A 21,417-nucleotide genomic window follows, 5' to 3' on the forward strand; every position below is an offset into this window, starting at 1 on the left:
CTTCCATTTGTTTTCCCATCCTTGCACACGCCTCCCTCTGCGCGCACACAAGCACGCGCATACACACATACACACAAACAAGTAAGTGCATTTTTCCCCTGAACTATTTGAGAGTGAATTGGAGACATCGGGCTCCTTTATTCCTAATACTTTCGTGAGTATTTCTTAAGAACAAGGCCATTCTGCTAAATAATCACAGTACAGTTATCAAAGTCGTGGCTTTTAGTATTGATATAACACTACTGTCTAACTCACAGTCCCTTTTCCAACTTTATCAATTGTCTCCATAATGTCCTTTACAACATCTCCCCCCACCACCGAGTCCAGGGTACAATCCAGGATGACACATTGTGTTGAGTTGTCATGCCTTCTTTAAACAGGAAGTTTCGCAACTTTGTGTTTTCTGACTTTGGCATTTTTGAAGAATTCAAACCAGTTATTTAGTAGAGTGTTGCTATTTCAAGTCTGTTTGATGTTTCCTCATTCAATTCTGGTTATGCATTTTTGTCAGGAATACCAAATACCACAGAAGTGTTGTGTCTCAAGGTATCTTATCAAAAGGCACATGGTGCTGATTTGTGCCTTAATTGGTGGTGTTAGCTTTGTTCATTGAGTTAAGTTGGAGTCCATCAAGTGTTTCCACAGTGAACTAACAGTTTTTCCTGTTATAAGGTTTTTTGGAGAGATACTTTGAAGCTATTTAAATAGCCCGTCCCTCTTCAGATTTCCACCTGCTAGTTTTAGCAACCATTATTTTCTAACTCTGTTATTTTTTCTATACTTATAAGTTGGCATTCTGCTGAAGGAAGAGCTTTGTCTTCTCCTCCATTTATTTGTTTGGATCAGTATGGGCTCATTGGTTCCTACTGTTTTCAGTGGTTGTAACTCATTACTCTCATTATTTATTTTGACAGGCACAGATTTTTGCCAGTAAGAGCCCTTCGAGTTGACCCCTGGGTCTTTTTGATAAGTCTCCTTTACTCTTTGAGCATTTCCTTACTTTTCTGGTACAACAAGATGTTCCAGATTCACTTTATGTTTTCTCTGCCCCAGCTCTGGAAGGGACATTTTTCCAAAGAATCCTGATTCTTTTTTTTGTAGAGAATGGCATTTAGAAATTAAGGGCCGGGTGCAGTGGCTCATGCCTGTAATCTCAGCACTTTGGGAGGCCAAGGCAGGTGGATCACCTAAGGTCAGGAGTTCGAGACCAGTCTGGCCAACATGGTGAAACCCCGTCTCTACTAAAAATACAAAATTAGCTGGGTGTGGTGGCACATGCCTGTAATCCCAGCTACTCAGGAGGCTGAGGCAGGAGAATCACTTGAACCCAGGAGGCAGAGTCTGTAGTGAGCTGGGATTGGACCATTGCACTCCGGCTTCGACAACAAGAGCGAAACTCCATCTCAATAAAAATAGAATTTAAGATGTGTGTGTGTGCGTGCGCGTGTTTTAAAAGAAACCACACTATGGAATATTACATTTACTAAATCACTGTATACCGTATATATGAATGTGTGTGTGCATTTAATGTTACAAGAGTCAAACAGAAGAACATTTATTTTACATGTAATAATCATAAGTTTTGACAGGAAAGAAATACATTTTTCATTTCACAGTAAATGGCATTACACAGTTTTAGTAATAAATCATCTTGACATTTATGAAGGAGCAAATGGAAAGTGGGGAACTGAGTGTGTTAAATATAAAGCTATCTTTAACTGTTCTATTAAAAAGCAAAGATTTATTTTCCATCTGTGATCTGAATGTGCCTATTTGTGTTCTCTTTTACGGTAGTGGAATTTCTGTGGAGCCACACGACGGAGAGCATGTGTGTTGGATATATGTCAGCCCAGGATGGGAAAGCCAAGGTAAGCGGGAAAAAACTGGGTCATAACCTGAAAACCTTGTAGCCATCGCACAAACCTCTAACCAGCTAAGTTGATGTGGATGAATTTTTTCAGCTTTTCTTGGGCAGTAGCTCTATGATCTTTATAAGAATCTGAATAAGAACAGTTAACAATGCTAACAGCTCCAGAGAAAACTAGCATATCTATTTTGCTTTTGGTGACACAGCAAGGGAGCATTAGGAAAAGCCTGCCCACCTTCCCCCACAGCTCCCAGCTTCTTCCTTTTTGCCCATTGTGAATAAGTAGAAAAGAGGAAACTGGGATTTGGGAAGAGAAAATGGGAGTGAAGCTGATGAGTTGACATAGATGGATGATTGCAGATGGATGATTCTGCAAGGAGTGTTGGAATAAAGGAAACTGAGTCAAACAAGCTTTGACCCATCCTGCATGTTTAATGGCACAGGTGGCTGACATGCTTGGAAGTGTGACCCGTCTGATCTTTCAGTGTGTTCTGTCATGCCCTGACATGGTGTCTCCACAGGCAGAATCAAAGGTCTTTGTCCATGTGCCACATGCCCGTGGCACTCATCCCTCAGTGAGTTACGGTAATCACATAGGCATCCACATCCCTCAGTGAGTTACGGTAATCACATAGGCATCCACGTACCGTCTCTGGAGTTGCTTGGCTTCCCTGGACTCATGATGGTTGAGCCTGGAGTAAGCAACTTGATTTGTGGGTTTTATTTTATATTGGCCTCATGTTCTTCTTGTTCATAAATTTTTTAGAAACAGCTGTGGCCTGTGATGTTTACTTGGCATTAAAGTCCCTCAGTTCTAAAGCTGTGAAGCTGTGCAGCCTTGTTTTTAAAGGAAATGATTTATTTTGCACATTTTGACATATAAAATAGGAAAACTTCTGATATGAACTGTCTGATACAGATTGAATCATAGATAAAGGATAAATATAATAAAGAACACTTTATTGCTTATTTGTCATGTAATACCCATCCCGACTGTCCTTTGTATATTATCCAGCCAGACTGTAGTTCCACAGAAGTTTTGTGAGTAGTATAAAGAACATTTATTCAGACAAGGATTGGCTTATATTGTGAAAATATTACTGAGATCCACCCTTCCCCTTTGCTTCACCTTCACCTGGTACAATATTCATATTGTGTTAGTAGACCTATTTCCTAAGAGAGTATGTAAAAGATTGCTTTGTTTCATAATTTATATGGAATGGAAATACAATTACCTATTTTAAAGGTGATTTAAGGGTTTAGAACAGCACTGTCTAATAGAATTTTGTGTGATGTAAACATTTTATATCTCTGTTTTCCAACAGGGAAGCTACTAGCCACATGTGGTTATTGAGCACTTAAATGTGGCTAGTTTGATTGAGGACCTGAATTTTTTTTTTTTTAATTAATTTATTATTATTATACTTTAAGTTGTAGGGTACATGTGCATAACGTGCAGGTTTGTTACATATGTATACTTGTGCCATGTTGGTGTGCTGCACCCATCAACTCGTCATTTACATCAGGTATAACTCCCAATGCAATCCCTCCCCCCTCCCCCCTCCCCATGATAGGCCCCGGTGTGTGATGTTCCCCTTCCTGAGTCCAAGTGCTCTCATTGTTCAATTCCCACCTATGAGTGAGAACATGCGGTGTTTGGTTTTCTGTTCTTGTGATAGTTTGCTAAGAATGATGGTTTCCAGCTGCATCCATGTCCCTACAAAGGACACAAACTCATCCTTTTTGATGGCTGCATAGTATTCCATGGTGTATATGTGCCACATTTTCTTAATCCAATCTGTCACTGATGGACATTTGGGTTGATTCCAAGTCTTTGCTATTGTGAATAGTGCTGCAATAAACATACGTGTGCATGTGGAGGACCTGAATTTTAAATTTTACTTAATTTAAATTTAAATAGCCACATGTGACTCATGGCTACCATATTGAACAGCATAGGTTTAATGAATAAGTATGAAAATGGTTATTCATATTTTCAGATTCATTTCTTCTCAGTGACAAAACAGTTCCCATACATAAAACAAGCCTGATAAACCCCAAGAATCCTTGCATAAGAGTAGCTTGCAGCCATTTCAGTTTCTCTGACGCCTTACATATTGATTCAGAACTAAGATTGCTTTTTAACAAAAGAGCATGTTTGAAGTGGACTTCAGCACTGAAGCCAGTCTGGTCAGGTATGATTATGTTATAAGTCCCTTGTATGGACATTTTTTGTTATCCTTGCTGGTGGCCCATGAAAGACACCTTACTATTTAATGTGAAATATAGGTAGTAAAGAGTGGAGAGTCCTGCTATGAGCCCGAAGATATTTGGCCTCCAGTTATATTGCTTGACATCTGGTAGACATGGTTTTCTTATTGTTGGTAAATTCTCCAGCTGGTAGTCAATTGGGCCAGCAGATACAGCTGGCCCTCTTGCCTCTCTTGTAAATTATGTTTTTGACCTTCCTTGAAGAGAGTTAATCCCTCTTCCTTCCTTTCCCCTTTGAGCCTGTGACTACAAATACTTTCAAGAAAAAAAAAAAGAAAGAAAGAAAAAAAGAAAACCTGAAAACAAAAACACGAATGATTTGGCTGCCAAATTCTATTGATCAAAAAGAAAAATTACCTCTTTTGTTATAAATGCTAGAATTTTTTTTGTATTGCAAGTAAGACAAAGTTGTAGATGAGAGGCTGAGCTCAAAAGTGAAAAGGGGCTGTAACAATGTTTGTATTCTGTTTAAGCTTTGGACCTTCTTCTCCCTCTGGTTTCCTCACTTCTATAAAAGAATAGTTGAGCTAACTAGTGGCATACCCATTCAGCATTGTGACTGGTTTCCGAAGCATGTTCCTCCATAATGTTGAGAGCTATGGTAGCACAATGAGTAAGAAGGCATCTTAAAATATTTAAAATTTAAAAACTATTTTAAAAAGTTAAAACACTTGTGCCCTGCTTTTCAAAAATTGTCTTCCTTCTGCTTGTTACCAAACTCAGAAACTGAAGCCACCTGGCCATTTGAACGTGTATGAGCTAGCTGTGTTTAATCCAAGTTAAAGCCTTGAATTAAAGCTTAGCTAAAAATCATATTGCTTAGAAAAGGCTGGATAATAATCAATATCATTGTAACCAGAATGCGTATATAATATGAATAGAGCTAGGTTCTTTTACAAGTCTCCTTTTTAAAAGAATGTTATTGCAATTAAATCATTTAATTTAATTTCTAAACTGCTTTGATAGCATAAGGTGAAGATTTCTTTCTAAGGAGTCAAAATTAGGGCATCGGTACCAGTTGAATTTTAAAAACAGATTGCCCATATCCTACCCAGATAGCAGACAGTTAATGAAGAGTTTTTAATAAACACCCAGTGTGCATGGACTACTGTAATAGAAACAGATGTTAAAACTGGCATGGAACTTACTCAACTATCATACGTGAAATTAGGTTTCTTTTATTATGTGGAGGTCACTTTTTATAACTACAGTGAAAATACTGTTATAAAAATTTCCTTGAGGAGGAGCAGACTATTTTACAGTCTTTAAGTGTCTCTCCACAGACTTCTTATTAGTTGTAGGGAAAAATAATAACTATATAATGGAGAAACCGGGCAACACCTTGACCATGTGATCAAAATTAATACCACCAATGAGGGGCAGATGGACAATACGTGCCTCTGGCTATGATAACTTGAGGATACAGTATCACTTGTCTAGTATTCCATCTGGAAATATATAACCTGAACCTAACTGTGAAGAAACATCAGACAAATTTAAAATGAGGAACATTCTGTGAAGAAAGAAAAAAAGAACCATGTTCTTCAATAATATCAATGTCATAAAAGACAGAGGCTGCAGAAGTATTCCAGAGGAAACAATACTAAAGAGATGTGACAGCTAAATGCAGTAACTGGTCCTAGACTAGATCCTATATCGGAAAAATGCTATAAATGCATTATTAGGTCAATTTACAAAATTGGAATATGGATAGTAAAAAGTGTCATATCATTGTTAAACTTGCTGAGATTGGTTACTATACTGTGGTGTATAATATTTTTATTCTTAGGTAATATATACTAATGCATCTAGGGGTACAGGGCCATAATATAGGCAATATTTTCTCAGTGGTTCAGAAAAATATATTAAGTGGATGAATGGATGGATAGAGCAATAGCAAATTGCAAAGCAAATGGAGCAAAATGGAGCAAAAGTAGTTGAACCTTGGTAAAGGATGTATAGATCTTCCCAGAAGTATTCTGTAATTCTTAAATTATTTTCAAATTTAAAAAATTTAAAAATGTCACTCTTGGGTCTTGTGGCACATTTGATTAGTTCTTTGGGCCTTGTACTTGAAATGATGCAGTTCAAAAAATATCACCCTTGGTTTATAACTAAGTCTGCATTGGATGAATGATTACATTCCCCCAAACTATTGCCTTTTTCTCGTTTTGAATTCCTGACTAGAATGACCAAAATTCAGATAATAACACATCCCATTACAAATATTTTGCAAAATATTTCTATAATAGTTCCTTGTTTTCCAGTGGGATCTAAGAGAGATTAAGCTTTTTCATGATCAAGGTACTGTCCTCTTAGGATGTTTTTTGTTGTATTACTCAGCTTTTCTAAAAAAAAAAATTTTACTCAACAAATTTTGTTGTTGTTGTTGTTGTTGTTGTTGTTGTTGTTTTGAGACAGAGTATCGCTCTGTCGCCCAACAAATACTTATTTGTGATGCTTCTCTGCCTTGTGTGACAAACCCTGTGTCATACTCTGACACATGCCACTGAAACAGGGCAGATGTTGCCCAAACCATATTTCCCTAACCTAGGGAAAGCACAGGGCACTGGGTGGTAACTCAGTGATATTTGCATTTTGTTTTTAACATTTTCTATTTTAATGCCATGAAGTCTTCCAAACCTCATGAGGTCGTGCCAGGATTTCTATTATTGGCACATCTTACTAGTTCTTTGGGCCATGCAGTTAAAATAAATAAGTATTGGGATGGGTGCAGTGCCAGGAAGTTGGAGCCTGGGTTGCCCTCCCACTCCATGCACACTGTGAGCTGTGGTTTGATCACTCTGCCTCTGGATCCCAGAGGACTCATCTGTCATATGAGCATAAGAAATCCTTAGTTCGCCTTAAGCCCCTCCTGTGATACGATATGATAAGAATGAGGAAGCAAAACCTTATCTATCTCAATACAGATGACTAGACCCCATTAAGTCCTTGATGTTGCTTCCAATCTGCAGAATTCCAAATCCAACATTCCAGATTACATAAACAAGTATTTGCTATTCAATTTTCAGTAGGAGTTTTGCAATACCAATGTAGTATCTACTGTGTTCTAACATGTTTTATCTTCATGAAGATGGTTTACAGGACTTTTTAAAAAAACTCAGTGAATGTATATTTACAAAGGATATCAGAGATGAGATTTCTGAGTGCTTTTTGCTAGGCTTAAAACTTACCTCTCACATAAAGCCTTAGGAGGAAGACTTAAATATAAAACATGACGTACACAAGAGGAGGTTATCAAAAGAAGTGAAAAGAAACTCCACTTCTAATTAGAATGAAGAAAGTTACAAGAGACTGTTGCTTCTACTCCCAACTATGTGAATGAGCTGCATAATCTATAGAATCATAAATTTTTAAAAAGTATCCAGAGAGCTTAATATGTAGAGAAAAACTTAAGTAAACTAAATTCCAGAAAGAGACAAGCCCTTGCTAGGAGACCAAAAGCCTCCGATTTCTTTATTCCCTGGCAGAGCAGCAGGAGGAGGAGTCAAACTCAACACAGAGGTATATAAAGATAAATCAGCCAAATTTTTAATGAACTCTTTATGGCCATGTGTGAGCTGATGTGACAGATTAAAATCCTGAGACACTCCATTCACAGAGAGCTTATACCCACCACCAGTTTTTCTCTATGAGGCCTTCATCAAGTGGCAACACACCAAAAGCTTGGAGCAGAGCAAAGAATTGTGAGTGTTTCATTAAGGTGCATAAGGTTTTCACCAAATACATGGCAGTGGCCGAAGAAAGACTAGAAGCATAGCAAGAGAGCTGCAAGACAACTCATAAGCAATAGTGGTCCTTTATCAACTGCAACACAGTTGCAACAGAAGGCTGGGTTAAAGCAAAAGAGAGTTTTAAAAACCTCTCCTGCTCCCAACATGTACAGGGCCTTCATCAAGGGCAAGGCAATGTCGTACCAAAGCCTAGTGCCAGGGTAAGAGAGTGAAGAAATACTCCATGGCACAGAAATCTGGAGGAGCTTACAAAGAGCAAAACGAACACCTTAGCATCATGGAAAGCTGATGGCTTGCCTATAAACAAAGAGAAGTCTCCCATGGTTAGAATGCTGGTGCCTGGACTATAAGAATGGAGAATTCTCTAGAGTCTCACCTGGACTCAGATCCCAAACCTTGCTTGAGGGAAATTCCTGATCCAGGATACAAAATCAACATGTAAAAATTAGTAACATTTTTATATATCAATAATGAACTGCCTGGAGAAAGAAATCAAGAAGGCAATCCCATTTACAATAACTAAAAAGAAATACCTAGTAATAAATTTAACCAAGGAGATGAAAGACCTCTACTAGGAAAACTACAAAATATTGATGAAAGAAATTGAAGAGGACACAGACAAATGGAAAGACATCCCATGCTCATGGATCAGAAGAATTAATATCTTTAAAACAACCCTATTGACCAAATACCAATGGTATTTTCCACAGTAATAGAAAAGACAATCTTAAAATTTATATGGAACCCCAGAAGAGCCCAAATAGCCAAAGCAATCCTTGGCAAAAAGAACAAAGTTGAATACTTCACACTACTTTACTTCAGAATACCTTACAAGCCTATAGTAACCAAAACGTTATGATAAAAACAGGCATATAGACCAATAGAATAGAATAGAGAATCCAGAAATCCATACCTTTATAGCCAACTGATTTTTCACAAAGGCTCTAAGAACATACATTGGGGAAGGGACCCCCTCTTCAATAAGTGGTGCTGGGAAAATTAGATATTCATAAGCAGAATAATGAAACTGGATACCTGTCTCTCTTCGTATCTAAAAATCCATTCAAGATTGATTAAAATCTTAAATGTAAGGCCCCAAACTATAAAACGACTAGAAGAAAACATAGGGAAAATACTTCACGACATTGGTTTAGGCAAAGATTTTTATGGCCAAGACCTCAAAAGCACAGACAACAAAACCTGAGACAAATAGGACTCTTACTAAACTAAAAAGCTTCTTCACAGGAAAGGAAACAATTGACAGAATGAACAGACAACCAGTTGAATGGGAGAAAATATTTGCAAACTTTTCATTTGACAGAGGACTAATAATCAGAATATACAAGGAACACAAACAACTCAATGTTTAAAAAAACAAAACAATCCCATTAAAAAGTAGGCAAAAAATGTGAGTAGATATCTCTCAGAAGAAGACATACAAATGGCCAACAGACTTGTGACAAAATGCTCAACATCACTAATCATCAGGGAAATGCAAATCATAAACACAGTCAGATATTATCTTACCCCACTTGGAATAGCAGTTATTAAAAAGACAAAATATAACAGGTCCTGGTGAGGATGCAGAAAAAAGGAAACTCATACACTGTTGGTAGAAATGTAAATTCATACAGCCACTATGGGAAACAGTATGGAGATTTCTCAAAAAAACGAAAATAGTATTACCTTGCAATCCAACCTTTCTACTACTGGGTGTTTATTCAAAGAAAAGGATATCAGTACATCAAAGGGATACCTGCGCTGTACTTGCATGTTTATTGCAGCACTACTCGCTTACTTTAAACTTTGCTATTGTGTGCAGCACAATAGCAAAGATATAGAATCAACCTAAGAGTATATCAACAGATGAACGGATCAAGAAAATGTAGTATATATACACAATGGAACATTATTTGGGCATATTAAAGAATGAAATCATGTCATTTGCAACATGGATGGAAGTGGAGGTCGTTATGTTAAGTGAAGTAAGGCAGGCACAGAAAGACAAATTTAGCATGTTCTCACTTAACATGTGAGAGCTAAAAAATGCTGATCTCATGGAGATAGAGAATACAATGATAAATAACAGAAATTTGCAAGGGTGTGTGAGTGGGAGGAGGGAATGAAGAGAGATTGGTCAATGGGTACAGTTATACAGTTAGATAAAAAGTATGAGTTCTAATTTTTGATAGAGTAAGTTGACTGTAGTTAACAACAATGTATTATATATTTCCAGTAGCTAGAAGATGGAGCTTGAAATTTTCCCAATATATAGAAATGATAAATACTCAGGGTGATGGATACCCCAAATACCCTGACTTGATCATAACATATTGTGTGCATGAAAAAAAATCACATGTGTCCCATACATATGTCAAATATTATGTGTCAATAAAATAAAATGATTAGTATGTCAGCTGAAAAACTTAAAAACATAAAATAATTGACATTGGGTATATTCACATCATTTAAAAGATAATTTCAAACCCAGGAAGGATGAAAAATAATAGAAAAAGTTCAATGAGATAAAAATTAGAAATAAAATAATTTTCAAAAAGGAAAACTGATATGGCTATATTAGTGTCAGCATAGGAGATATGAGATAAAACAGGACATTTCATATTGAAAATGTGGTCAATTCAATTAAAAAGGTATAAAACTTCTAAATGTATATGTGCCTAGTAAAAGAAGCAAAAATTGAGAGTAATAAAAGTACTAGACAAATCTACAATCATAGTTGGAAACTTTAACATCCTTCTTTCTCTCAGTATGAAATAAGGCATACAATAGTAAATGACTTGAATAAAAATTAGTAAGGATATGAATAATAGACCCAACTTGACCAAAGTCTTATTTATAGAACATTACATTCAACAAGTTATTATTTTCAAGTTCATAAGGAATATTTACCAAGAGAAACTGGCAGTTATTTTCAGCTGAATGGTAATGAAAACAATAGATCAGAATTTATAGGATGCAATTAAAACATTAAAAGGAAAAGTATGTCCTTAAATACTTATGGTAGAAAAGAAAGTTTAAAGTAAGTGAGTTAAGCTATAATCTTAAGAAGCTTTAAGAAGAATAGATGGAAAATAATCAAAATAAGAATGCAAGCAATAACATAGAAAAGAAATTTTAAAATGAAGAAAAACAAAGCTAGGCAGTTCTTTGAAAAAAAATTAGTGCAATTGATAAAGCTTTAGAAATAATGATTAGGAAAGAAAGAAAGAAACCCTCAAATATACCAACAGCAAGAATGAAAAGGAAATAGTAATGCAGGATCACTGATTCTGTAGGCATTAAATGGCTAACTTCATTTCAACAGAGGCACCAACTTGGATGAAATGTATTAATTTATTGAAAACAACCAACTTAACAAACTAAACACACACAAAAACCCAAAATTTAAATAACCATTTACATATTTAAGAAATTGAATTTCTATAAGCAGAACATTCTCATAAAGTAAACTTTATGCCCAGATGGTATCACTGGTATCTTATATCAGACATTTTAGGAAGAAATAACATTAATCTTATGCCATTTCTTTCAGAAAAATAAAGCAGAGTTGTTTTCCAACCCATTTTGTGAGACAAGGGTAACCTCAGTATTTGACAAAGATGTTACAAGGAAGGAAAACTACAGACCAATAGCTGTCATGAATATATATGCAGAGATGCTTATTAAGTTATTATTTTGGGATGAAAAATCCAGCAGCATTATTGCCTGTCGACACCAAATAAGGTTTTTCCAAGGAATGCACAGTTGACTTAACATTTCAAAAGTCAGTCATTGCCAACAAATAATACTGGAACATAAGGATATCCACATGTAAAAGAATGAAGTTGGGCCCTTTATCCCATATATAAAAACTAACTCAAAATGTATCAGGAACCAAAATGTTAAGCGCTAAAACTATACCTTTCTTAGGAGGACTTAGGAGTAAATCTTTCTGTCTTTGGATCATGCAGTTATTTCTTAGATATGATCCCAAAAGCACAAGCAACAAAAGAAAAAATAAATAGGACATCATAAAAATTTAAAACTTCTACACTTCAAAGGATACCATCAAGAAAGTAAAAAAAAAAAGCCTACAAAATAGGAAAAAATATTTGCAAATCATATAATTGGTGAAGAGCTTGTACCAGAACATATATAGAACTCTTACAACTGAACAATAAGAAGACTTAAAATGGGCATGAGATCTGAGTAGACATTTTTCTAAAGAACATATACAAATAGCCAGTAAGCACAGGAAAAGATGCTCAACATCAGTAGTCATTAGCGAAATGCAGATCACAACCACAAGTAGATACCACTTCACATCCAATAAGACGGCTATGATAAAAATTGTGAATAATAACAAGTATTGGTGAGGATGTGGAGAAATTGGAACCCTCATATATCGCTGATAGGAATGTAAAAATGGTGCTGCTACTTTGGATAGTGGTTTGGCAGTTCCTCAAAAAGTTAAATGTAGAGTTACCATGTGACCCAGCACTTCTGTTCCTAGGTATATACCCGAGAAAATGAAAAGATATGTCCACATAAAAACGTGTGCATAGATACTTACAGCAGCATTATTCATAATAGCAAAAAAAAGAAGAAACAATCCAAATGCCCATCAACTGATGAATGGATCAACAAAATGTGAAATACTCACACAATGGAATATTTTCAGCTATAAAAAGGAATGAAGTGCCGATACATACTGTAGTTTGGATGAACCTTGAAAACATTATTCTAGGTAAAAGAAGCCAGACACTAAAGGCCACATAGTGTATAATTTTTGTTTATATGAAATGTCCAGAATAGGAAAATCCAGAGATAAGGTAGATTAGTGGTAGGGGTAAGGGAATGGGGAGTGAGTGCTAATGGGCACAGGGTTTCCTTTAGAGGTGATGAAAATGTTGTGGAATTAGAACATTGCACATTTTGCAAATATATTAAAAACTACTGAATTGAACAGTTATTTAAATGGATGAATTTTATGATATATGAATTATATCTCAGTAAAGCTGTTAAAAATGTTAATTGATATAATTGACTGTGTTACCAAAATAAAGGAGAAAACCCATATGTTCCTCTTGGTTCCATATGATCATCTCAACTTGCGTGAATGATAAAAATCTCAAAATATGAGATATCCAAGGAAAATTCCTCAGTGTGATTAAGGGCATCATCTATCAAAAACCTACAGCTAAAATCATACTAATTGGTGAAACACTGAACACTTTCTTTCTAACACGGACAGCAGGCAAAGAGGCCATCCACTCATCACTTCTATTCAGTATTTTATTGGATGCTCCACTAGTACAATAAAGCAAATAAAAGATAAAACTTGGAAAAGAAATGGTAAAAACCGTAGTTATTCTCAGAGGACATGAAATGAATCTAACGAATGATGTGCAAGACCTGTTCCCTGAAAAGTATAAACCCTTGCTGAGAGAAATAGAAGACAACCTAAATAGAGAAACATGCCATATTCATAGATTGGAAAACACAGTAAGATAGTCATTCTTTCCACATTCAGCTATAGATCCAAAGCAATCTCAATAAAAATTCCAGCAGACATTTTTTAATAAGAAATTGACAAGTTGATTTTATAATTTGTATGGGAATTTAAAGGACCTAGAACCGCAAAAATCAACTTTAAAAAACATCAGAGTTAGAGGACTTACAGTACCAGACTTTAAGACTTACTGTTAAACTACTGTACTGTAATCAAGGCAGTGTTCCTCCACAGAAGAGGCAACCCTAAAAATCAATGTATCAGCTTTGAAATCAGCAGGAATACCATCCAACTCTTCTGCAGTTTCACAGCATTCTGAGGGAAGGGAATTACCAGATTTGTTGATGCAGCAGGGTGCACCAAACACTGCAGAAATTATTAAATATTGTCTCAGAATTATAGACGGAAATGTTTGTCTCAGGAAGAAACCAGCTGGGCATGGTGGCTCATGCCTGTAATGTCAGGACTTTGGGAGACTGAGGCAGGCGGATCATGAAGTCAGGAGATCGAGACCATCCTGGCTAACATGGTGGAATCCTGTCTCTACTAAAAATACAAAAAACAACCCCCCCCCCGCACACACACACAAAATTAGCTGGGCATGGTGGCACGCACCTGTAGTCCCAGCTACTTGGGAGGCTGAGGCAGGAGAAGTGCTTGAACCTGGGAGGTGGAGGTTGCAGTGAGCCGAGATCGCGCCACTGCACTCCAGCCTGGGCAACACAGGGAGACTCCATCTCATAAATAAATAAATAAATAAATAAGTAAATGAAACCACATTTTATTCAATGTGGAGGGCCAGAATAATCACCGGCAGTGTGGATGCTGTTTGTCATCAGATGAAAGAATTGTCTTTACAATAAAGATTTCCAAAATGGGAAATTATACATTCAACAACCTTAATAAGACATTCTTTCAAAAAAAATGAAAGAGGAAATTTAGATGGACACTTGTATCTCCTGATGTATGTATTTTGGTCAGCTTCTTCACAAGCTTACCTAACTGCTTACATACCTTAAACTTTGATTAAGTATACATTTTAAAATGTTACCCTATTAATTTACTCTTGGCCTTCAAGTATTACCAGTGTTAAACTACTAAAAGCACACAATATCTAGTAAACTGCCATAGGTTTCTCATAATTTCACTTTTCTTTCCATCTGTTTAGGGATATAAAGAATTTTTCAGGCAAAGTTGCTGCTTTAGGGAAGTGATTTTTCTGAAATTGGATGAGGATTAGTGAAATAATAACACCCTTATTTGTTTTTAATTCTCAAATGTTTTATTCACAAGGTTATTGGGGCACAACTGACTTAATAAGTGTATCCTGCTCTTAAAGATAAAAATATAACCAAGGTAAAACAGGTGACTTTGTGGTATTAAGACTAGGGCAGTAACACAAAAGATTATTTGTGCTAAAAAGATTTTATTGTGTGTAACAAAAGATTATTTCTGAACAGAGATTCAGAAAAGAAATGTAAATGAGAGATAAATTAAGAAATCAAATTTGATGTAGGAATAGATGTTTGAACTGGAAATTACAATTTATTTGAGATATTTTTTCTTTCATTATTTTATCATTTCAAATGTAAATTATGTATGTATGAATCTTGATGACTATTAACTTTTCTCAGCTTCAATGTCTGAAAACCTCATAAAATCATCCTGTTTACCTAAATAATGCAATTTATTTATTTATTTATTTATTTACTTACTTTAGAGACAGGATCTTACTCTGTCACCCACTCAGAGTGCAGTGGCACAATCATAGCTCACTGTAACTTCAAACTCCTGGGCTCAAACGATCCTCCTGCCTCAGCTCCCCAAGTAGCTAAGACTATAGGTGCACCACCAGGCCTGGATAATTTTTAAATGTTTTGTGGAGATGAGGTCTTGCTGTGTTGCCCAGGCTGGCATCGTCTCAAACTCTTGGCCTCAAGTGATACTCCCACCTCGGCCTCCCAAAGCACTGGGATTACACGTATGAGCCACTGGACACCTGGCCTATTTATAAAACTTTAATAAGATCTTCTTGGGACAAGGGTAAACCCTCACAAAGCTAAATAATTTTCTTCCATAACTTTAACTTTGTTCACAAAGTTATGTTGAGTGAACAAAGCCAGACATAAAAGAATACTAAGTGAATTATTCTATTTATATGAAGTTTAATAACTGGCCCAACTAAGGTATGGTGATAGAAATCAGAAAGTGATTGCTTCAAGAAAAGGGCACAAGGGAATTTGGGGGCAGTAATAGAAATGTTCTGTGTGGAAAATGTTCTCTTTAGGATTTGGTTTCATGGGGGTACAAATCATTAAAAATCATCAAACCCTTTGCTTAACATCTGTGCACTTTATTGTATGTAAAATCATACCTCTATTTTTTGAAAGTCTTAAAAAAGGTATTAGCAAGACTATCTTGGTTTGTTTTTTACGAGACAGGATCTTTCTCTGTCATCCAGGCTGGAGTGCAGGGACCCGATTATGATTCACTGTAACCTCAAATTCCTGGGTTCAAGAGATCCTCCAGCCTCAGCCTCCCTAGTAGCTAGGACTACAGGGGCACACCACCTCACCTGGCTAATTTTTATTTTATTTCTTGTCAAGACAGGGTCTTACTATGTTCCCCAGGTAAGACTGTCTTTAAAGAGGCATATAATGTTCGACAGAATGTGCCTTAGAATTAGTCAGACTTGGATTTCAATCCTGGAGTCCCTGCTTTACAACCCGGGACAAGTTACAACTTTGATCCTTAGTTTCCTCATCGTTAAAGTGGGAATACTGTTGATGCTTTGATAGAATTCTGAAAATTAGTTGAATGATAAAAGTGAAGTGTGTGTAATAGATGCTACATTTGTTATGATGGGTGGTGGTGGCAGCAGTAGTTGTGGTAGAGGAAGAGGTGATGGTGGAAGTTGTAGGAAATCTCTCAGGACCGTCACACCACAGGTCCCATTTACACTGCAGTTATGCTTGCAAAGGTGCCATTTGTATTGACTATGACAAGAGTGATGCCACCTGAATTTTCACCCTGCTCCTTTGGTGGAAGTGGCAGTGGTTATTACATTTTGTCAAACTGCAACTCCAACTTGCAAGTTAATGTTAATAAGTTAATGTTAATAAGTTAATGTTAATAAGTTAATAAACCAGCTGGCAAGTGAATTCAGAGTTCTCAGAACAGGAAAAAAAAATTGTTGGAAGCTGCAAGAAAAGACATTCCTCCCTGAACCCTGCAATTCAAGCCAAAATGGTGGCAAAAGAGCTCTTTCTAAAAACTATCTGATAGAGGTCTACCACTTTGACAGCGCCACAACTTAGGTTTTTAAATCAAACCTAAGGTGTGCCTTCCGCATTTCTTTTAAGCTCACCCAGCCAAATAATTTTCCTTTTGAAAGTAGAAGGGAGAATGTTGCTTACTAGCTATGTTAAATTTCTCTTGTGTGAACCTTGATTACAGGCAGTCTTCTCGTATTCCACTGAGCACTGGACAGTGGAACACCTCCAGGATGTATTGACCATGAATCCCTTAAAAGAGACTTCAGTTTCACAATAGTGGCCAATGGCATTTAGTCATTGATGGATGTATTCAGCCAAATACATTTATTGGACCATATTTTAGATTTGACAGGAACCACCGAGATACAAATTGGCCTTAGTCTTAACCAAATTCTAACTGCTTTTGATAATCTAATTCTGATATTATCCAACAACTAAAGGCATCTGATCCCTGGCAGGAAGCCAACTGCCTCGGGATGGTTGTTAAGGCACCACCAATAAACCTGTGTACTAAGAAAACATCCCAGACAGCTAAGTTTGGCAAGTGCACTTAGAAACCACAGGAAAAGTGGCTAATCACTGATTTTACTTGTACCTTTTAAGTTTGCCTAGAATTTCAAATGCAGAAACTTGTGTTTCTTTTCCATGCTCTTAGGGCTGCCAGGATAATCCATTGGGTCTATTTAGAAAGTTATTTACACAAACAGGAAAAGATTGTGGAAGATTGAATGTATGAAAAACAGTTTCCTCAGCCTCAAGTTAATTTCTAAGAGTCATTGATAATTTTATTTTTGCCTAATTAGTCTTACATCATTAATTTCTTCCAAGTGATTCATTCAACATTGCTCCAAAGCAATAAATAGAAAAACAGAGAGGGAATTTACTGTGTTGTTAAGAGTATAAGTCTTCTCAGGGGTGCGAATAATATGTATTCAGATTATTCTCATTTTAATCATGGTGTAGGGTAAGATCTTTGCAAAGATAAATGTCTATTTTAATCTATTACTTGACTTATAGACACTCCATGTTAGTTGAAATGAAGTGAATAAACTTTTTTGTTTTAGCAACATGAAAAGTAATGAAAACATTAATTTCTCTATCTCTACATACATATGTAGTTATCAGTCACCAATGTGAACTTAACTTAGAGTATCACCTTGTTACCTTCTAGTACCCAACATTTTAGATAAATATGTACCTTCCCAGCCAGAGTCATGCCTGCTGTTTGCTCACAGGACATATAACCATGACATGTAAATGAGACAAATGTACTTAAAAATGATTGACTTTATTATGAACAGGAAATGAGTAATGATTACCTATGATTTTTTTTTTTTTTTTGGATTGGGAAGCAGTAGCCAAATGATGAAAGGAATTTTCTCTTGTTTTTTCAATCTCGAGACAAAAAAAAACTATAATCTTGGTCATGTCATTCTTGTTTCATGTTAACTTACTAACTTGAGAAAAGATAGTGATTTCTGTGATTGTAAATATTGAGAATCCCCCATTGATTTTATGCTGTAACAACTTTTATTACATTATTTTATTAAATGGGTGAGTTACAGATATGGAATCTACTAGGTGTATATTATATGTGCAGGTACTAATGACATCACAGGGCCCAACACATAGTAGGCATTTGGCAGACAGCTCTTTAATGAGTGACTGCGTGTTGAGCTTTAGGGTAGAACTTTGAGTTAGGATGGTGCGTAGATACAACATTTTGTTCCCGCTGTCCTTTCTTCCCAGTAATCTCCAGATTTGAGCTCAAAAGTTGTATTCATCATAGCAGCTTTGGAAAAAAATTAAATCTATATAAAATACAAATTATGTGGAAAAATTGTACACAGATTTAAACTTTTAAAATTTTATGTTAAAATATGATTTTTAAGTTCTGGTTTGTTTTCTCCTATAAGAGCAGATGATTTGACAACACTGGGACCCACTTCCTATGTGGCAGTGATTGGTTGGAACCAGGTGGTAGCTGCCCTGTTTGGTGAAGTCTGGGCGCTCCACTTCCACAGTCCTACACCTGGCCTGCTTCACAGGCATTTGAGACTAACCCGTGTTGTAGATTTTGAACCCTAAGCCAAGTCTATCTGCTAGAATACATTTTCATTCCAGTATGATTTGTTCAAATAATATAGTTTATGTTTTTTAAAAAGTCTTCATCTTGGAATGCTCGTTCTGTTTAATCCTAAGGATTAGAATTCCTTTATGATAGTTACAATGTATGACTTTTATGTTCTATAAGTAAAGCAATACTGAAAATTTGTAAAAACTTAACATTTTAGTATTAACTAATTGAGACATTTGGCTATGGTTGAGCTGTTCTCTCTATTTACATTTCTTTCCAATACCTCTGGATGCAGTACATGGTAGGCACTGACAATTTGCTTTTATGCACTGGAGCTGTCATCACTGTACTGTACATGTTTGGACTGCATGTCTGCTGCCATGTTGAAGGGTAAAATGAAACTTAATTTAGGATGAGGGTTATATTAACAATTCACTAGTAGGAGATGCTCAGAGTACTTGGAAATAGATTTTTCTTCACTTGAAATAGAAAATTAATTTTAAATATGCTTCCTAAAACAGATTAGAACCCCAATAATTCTTTGATTTCTTCCATTGATGGCTTTTGTGAATATCATGGTAAAATTTTGAACAGTTAAGAGTTAGGGATATTACAGTAGCTAATAATGACTGACTAAGAAGGAAGCCTTATTACGTGGCTTGAGATTTCAGCTATTTAAAAAAACTTCAGTTTACTTAGGAGTAAAAGTTTGATAAAACACAGTATCTCATTTTTTGAATGAATTATTTATTAAACAATTAGCATTGAGTGTCTTCTATATTCAGGTACTCTTCTGGGGACATCATAGTGAACAAAGCAGACAAGAATCCCTGTACTTGAGGACTTACATACTGGTGGGGGAAATAATGAACAAGATAAGGCCTATACTATGTTTGTGATAAGTACTGAAAAGAGATGTGAAGCTAGGAAAGGGGTTAGGAGGTACAGGGGTTCCAATGTTAGGTAGGTTTCACTTCAAAAGTGTCATTCAAGTATAGTCTTGGAGGATTTATGTGAGCAAGGCAAGAACCTATTCCAGGCATAGGGAACAGCAGGTACAAGGACTCTCAATTAGGTGTGTGCCTGGTGTGTTGCAGGGGTAGTGAGAAGGCCAGTCTTAATGGGTCTGAGTAGGCAATGGAAGGCCAGATAGATTACATAGTTTTTTATCCATGGTCAGTATTTGGGCTTTTCCTCTGAAATGAGAGCCATTGGAGAGTAATGAGCAGTGGAGTGATATGAACTGGCTTACATCTTAAGAGGTGACTCCAGCTGCTGAAAGGGAGGCTGGGTGGAAGGTTGTTGCCATAGAGATGAGTGATAATAATGACTTGGACTAGAGCATTAGTCATACGGGTCATGAGAAGTAGTTGGCTTCTGCGTGTATTTTAAGATAGAGCCAATGGGATTTGCTGATGGGTTGGATAGAGATGTGAGGGAAATAGAAAAGGCAATGATGACTCTTAAGATTTTGGCCTAAACAGAAGAATGGAATTGCCATTTACTAGGGTAAGGAAGAAGGTGAAGTGGGGGAAAAAGACTTGTGGGGGAAGTAGCAGAAACTCAGTTCTGCATATGTTAATTCCAAGATGCCTGTTAGGCATCAAATGGAGAGACCCAAAAGGTGGTAGCTGGATATGTGTGTCTGGAGTTTAGGAGAAAGGACTAAGATGGAGATACATATTAGGGAATCTCAACATAATAGATTTTTTTTATTATTATACTTTAAGTTCTAGGGTACATGTGCACAACGTGCAGATTTGTTACATATGTAGACATGTGCCATGTTGGTGTGCTGCACCCATTAACTCATCATTTACATTAGGTATATCTCCTGATGGTATCCCTCTCTCACACCCTACAATAGGAACACAGTGTGTGGTAATCCCCTTCCTGTGTCCAAGTGATCTCATTATTCAGTTCCCACCTATGATTGAGAACATGCAGTATTTGGTTTTCTGTTCTTGCAATAGTTTGCTGATAATGATGGTTTCCAGCTTCATCCATGTCCCTACAAAGGACATGAACTCATCCTTTTTTATGGCTGCATTGTATTCCATGGTGTATATGTGCCACATTTTCTTAATCCAGTCTGTCACTGATGGACATTTGGGTTTATTCCAAGTCTTTGCTATTGTGAATAGTGCCGCAATGAACATACACGTGCATGTGTCTTTATAGCAGCATGACTTATAATCCTTTGGGTATATACCCAGTAGTGGGATGGCTGGGTCAAATGGTATTACTAATTCTAGATCCTTGAGGAATCGCCACACTGTTTTCCACAATGCTTGAACTAGTTTACAGTCCCACCAACAGTGTAAAAGTGTTCCTGTTTCTCCACATCCTCTCCAGCACCTGTTGTTTCCTGATTTTTTAATGATTGCCATTCTAACTGGTGTGAGATGGTATCTCATTGTGGTTTTGATTTGCATTTCTCTGATGGTGAGTGATGATGAGTATTTTTTCATGTGTCTGTTGGCTATATGAATGTCTTCTTTTGAGAAGTGTCTGTTCATATCCTTTGCCCACTTTTTGATGGGGTTGTTTGTTTTTTTCTTGTAAATTTGTTTGAGTTCTTTGTAGGTTCTGGATATTAGCCCTTTGTCAGATGAGTAGATTGCAAAAATTTTCTCCCATTCTGTAGGTTGCCTGTTGAC

At 36.4% G+C, this 21,417-nt stretch overlaps 1 protein-coding gene across 40 annotated transcripts in view; it reads left to right on the top strand.

Annotated features, from left to right (window-relative positions):
- Nucleotides 1-21,417, top strand: part of TASP1 (taspase 1) — a 443,904-nt gene that overhangs the window by 228,275 nt on the left and 194,212 nt on the right. For all 40 annotated transcript variants that reach the window (XR_012419142.1, XR_012419143.1, XR_012419138.1 and 37 more), the window contains one exon: nucleotides 1,795-1,868. Coding sequence is in view for 23 of the 40 variants with exons in the window: in XM_065522748.2 (XP_065378820.1) it covers nucleotides 1,795-1,868 (74 nt within the window). In the remaining 17 variants the exon portion in view is untranslated. The remainder of the gene's footprint in view (nucleotides 1-1,794; nucleotides 1,869-21,417) is intronic.

Source organism: Macaca fascicularis, chromosome 10 (assembly GCF_037993035.2).
Source record: "Macaca fascicularis isolate 582-1 chromosome 10, T2T-MFA8v1.1".
Classification (NCBI taxonomy): Eukaryota; Metazoa; Chordata; class Mammalia; order Primates; family Cercopithecidae; genus Macaca; species Macaca fascicularis.